A 3,552-nucleotide genomic window follows, 5' to 3' on the forward strand; every position below is an offset into this window, starting at 1 on the left:
TGGAACACAATCCACAGAGCCTCGTGATTTACTGGGTCAAATGCTTTGGTCACATTGATGAATGAAATGAAGAGTTCCTGGTGTTCTTCATATTTTTCTCAAATTTCTCTGGTAACAAAGACCATGTTGGAGGTTCCTCTGGAAGGTCTAAAGCCAACTCAAAGTTCTACATGATGTCTGTATCACTCAATCCATGTGGGGGACTGATGCCTGCTGGACAGATCATTGACTTGTTCGATCGGTGGTGAACATCCACCCAGCACCAAGACATCACAAGGCCCAAAAGTCCAAGTGGAAGAAGATCAATAGATCAATGTCTCAGCCCTAAAACAGCTCGACTGAAGAGAGGAATTCCAGGTGCAGCTCATGACCAATCTGGAAAATCTTCACACATCCAACTCAATTCCCGAACAGTGGGATCAAATAAAGTCAGCTGTACTAAACTCCTGTACCCAGACCATTGGGTTCGAGCATCGTCATCACCAGGACTGGCTAGACGAACATGACGCTCAAATATGTGACCTCCTGGAATATAAACGATCAACCTTCATTGCCTGGCAGAACTCAGGAAGGCAGCATTTCAACAGCTCAAGGCTGACGCCCAAAGAAAAATTTGGAAGATAACCAACCCATGGTGGGAAGAGAAAGCCCGAAAGATCCAACAATCTGATTATTACGACATGTGAATCTTTTTTGAAATCACCAGGGTGATCTCTAGACCGAGGTCAAATGGACAAAATCTCCATCGTTCACAGGCTGAGGTTTCTCTTCTTAAGGGTGACAATGCCATCTGTTAACGCTGAAAAGAAAATTGTGACCAACTCCTCAACCATGAATCCACAGTGACAGCTGATACCCTCCAGTCTATCCCCCTGTGCCTTTGGTAGAATCCATGGGTGAGTCCCCATCAATGGGAGAGCTGCAACAAACAATCAAACAGATGAAAAACAACAAAGCCTGTGGTATTCCAGCTGAGGTCTTCAAAGCTGGTGGACTTCTGCTCACATCAAGACTCCATGAACTCATCCTATGGATTTGGGAGGAAAAGGAATTCCCTCCGACTACAGGAATGTGACAATTGTAACTATCTTCCAGAAAAGAGATAAATCACACTGTGGAAACTATTGAGATATTTCCCTCTTGTCCAGAGCAGGGAAAATCCTGACACACATTCTCCTGAATCACCTACTTCTGTGGCTGAGGAAACCCTCCCAGAGACACAATGACATCTGTGCATAAGCAGAAGCTTCTATACATATTGATGTCTTCATTTGGCGATGTTCAGTGAACTGGTCAAAGGTTAAATTGGTCTTCTTGAAACAATTGGACGGATGGTGAGAGAGGTTTGGGACAGACACTGCTGAGGCAGACAATGCTTTGGAACGACAGCTCCCCTGTGTGAGCACTGGAGGGTAAACAACACAGACAACTCTCAGTGTAACAGAAGCGGGTGACCCAGCTCCAAGTCCGTGTGAAGATGTCGGTGTATGGTGAGAGAGGAGTAGGTGAAACAATCCTGTCACACTGGAAGGGTTTGTCTCCCGTGTGGGTTGACTGATGTCCCAGGAGGTCCGACAACTGTGTGAGGGCTTCATTACACAACTCACACTGAAAGGGTATCTCCCCTGTGTGAGTGTTGATGGATCAGGAGATACACTGACTGTGTGAAAGCCTTGTCACACATCTCACACCTGAATGGTTTCTCTTCTCCGTGAATCCGGCACTGTTCGAGCAGGTTCAAAGAGATCAGGAGAACTTTATTGTAAATCTCACACTTGAAGCGTTACTTCCCTGTGTGGGCTCTCTGATGGATCTGGAGGCTCAATGAATTTGTGAAATCTTTGCCACATAACTCACATTTGAAGAGTTTCTCTCCTGTGTGAATCCTCTGGTGCCTCAGGAGCTCGAAGGAGTGGATGAAAGCCTTCTCACAAACTACACACCTGAAGGGTCTCTCCCCTGTGTGAATCCTCTGGTGTCTCAGGAGGGTGGAAGATCTCAGAAAAGTTTTATTGCAAGCCTCACACTTGAAGGGTTTCTCCCCTGTGTGGATCCTCTTATGGGCCAGGAGGTTTGATGGCTGTCTGAAGGCTTTGTTGCACACCTCACATCTGAACGATTTCTCCGCTATGTGCACACATTGGTGTGCACGAAGGTACGATAACTGTGGAAATGATTTGTCACACACCTCGCATATGAAAGGTTTCTCTCCTGTGTGAATGTGTTGGTGCTTATGGAGGGATGACGACTGAGAGAATGATTTATCACACACCTCGCACCTGAATGGTTTCTCGCCTGTGTGAATGCGATGGTGTACACGGAGGTGTGATGAATTCGAGAATGATTTGTTGCATAATTCACACATCAATTGTTTCTCCCCAGTGTGAATGCGTTGGTGAGTGAGGAGGTTCGGTAACTGTGAGAATGATTTATCACACACCTTGCACGTGAAAGGTTTCTCCCCTGTGTGAATGCGCTGGTGTGTGCGGAGGTGCGATGAATTCGAGAATGATTTGTCACACACCTTACATGTGAATGGTTTCTCCCCTGTGTGAATACGTTGGTGTGTGCGGAGGTTCGAAGAGCACGAGAATGACTTGTCGCACACCTCGCATGTGAATGGTTTCTGCCCTGTGTGAATCCGTTGGTGTTCACGGAGGTTTGATGAGCACGAGAATGATTTGGTGCACACCTCACACGTGAAAGGTTTCTCCCTGGTGTGAACACGCCAATGTGTCAGCAGGTCTGATGATTGTGAAAAGTCCTTGTTACACTCATCACACTTAAACAGTTTCTCCCCAGTGTGGATGCGTTGGTGTTTCCTGAGCAACCATGACTGAGGAAAGGTTTGTTTGCAAACCCCACACTTGAATAGTTTCTCTTCCATTAAGTTGCCCTTGTGTTACATGTGACTCAACAGATGCGCCTTGTGTGTCAGGAGATCTTATGAGCCTGTGCAGGCCCCTCACACTTGAACAGCCTCTCACCTGTAGGAATGAGTCAGTGATTCATGAGGCTCGATGAATGATTGAAGCTCTCACCACTCTTGGAGCCACTCACACTTCTTCCCAGCCTCACCCTGTCCGATCACCCACAGCCAAACCTTCGGAAAGGTTGGTTCTGATGGAAGGCTCCACACCACTGACCAGTTTCAGATCTGATGATATGTCAAAGCTCCCCTGACCCGACCGATTTCCAGATGATGGTTTCACTGCCCGACCTTCTTTGTGTTGAGCAATGCTGTGAAGGGACTGGATATCTTCCCACAGTTGTGCAGTTGTTCCTTGGGTGATAGCCAGGATCTATCTGCGGTGTCTATCCTCTCTCTATTCTCTGGTGTAGTACGGTGCAATCCTTCTGTAAAACAGGAAAAGGAAACATGATTTCCTCCAACTCCCTCTCCTCCTTTGCTGAAGGGGCTGACTCCTCAGTGAGAGACTGTTCCACAGTGAGTGCCAGTCTGTTATTCACCTGTGTGGGGATCAGATACAAGTCCTTTCATTTCCCTCACTTGACTGTCACACACCCTCTGTTTCCAGCAGGGACACTGGA

The 3,552-nt window shown here is 47.0% G+C and overlaps 1 protein-coding gene across 1 annotated transcript; it reads right to left on the minus strand.

Annotated features, from left to right (window-relative positions):
- Window positions 1–310: 310 nt before the first annotated feature.
- Window positions 311–3,341, minus strand: LOC144695234 (uncharacterized). Its single transcript, XM_078566129.1, has one exon. It carries the CDS (start codon window positions 2,885–2,887, stop codon window positions 1,784–1,786), a length of 1,104 nt encoding a protein of 367 aa, XP_078422255.1. The 5' UTR covers window positions 2,888–3,341; the 3' UTR covers window positions 311–1,783.
- Between the last annotated feature and the right edge of the window lie 211 nt (window positions 3,342–3,552).

This window comes from Cetorhinus maximus, chromosome 21, assembly GCF_964194155.1.
Source record: "Cetorhinus maximus chromosome 21, sCetMax3.hap1.1, whole genome shotgun sequence".
Lineage (NCBI taxonomy): Eukaryota > Metazoa > Chordata > Chondrichthyes > Lamniformes > Cetorhinidae > Cetorhinus > Cetorhinus maximus.

Excerpts from the sequence above, each read along its gene's own strand:
- LOC144695234 (XM_078566129.1), bottom strand. The coding sequence starts at position 2,887 with ATGGAAGAGAAACTATTCAAGTGTGGGGTTTGCAAACAAACCTTTCCT.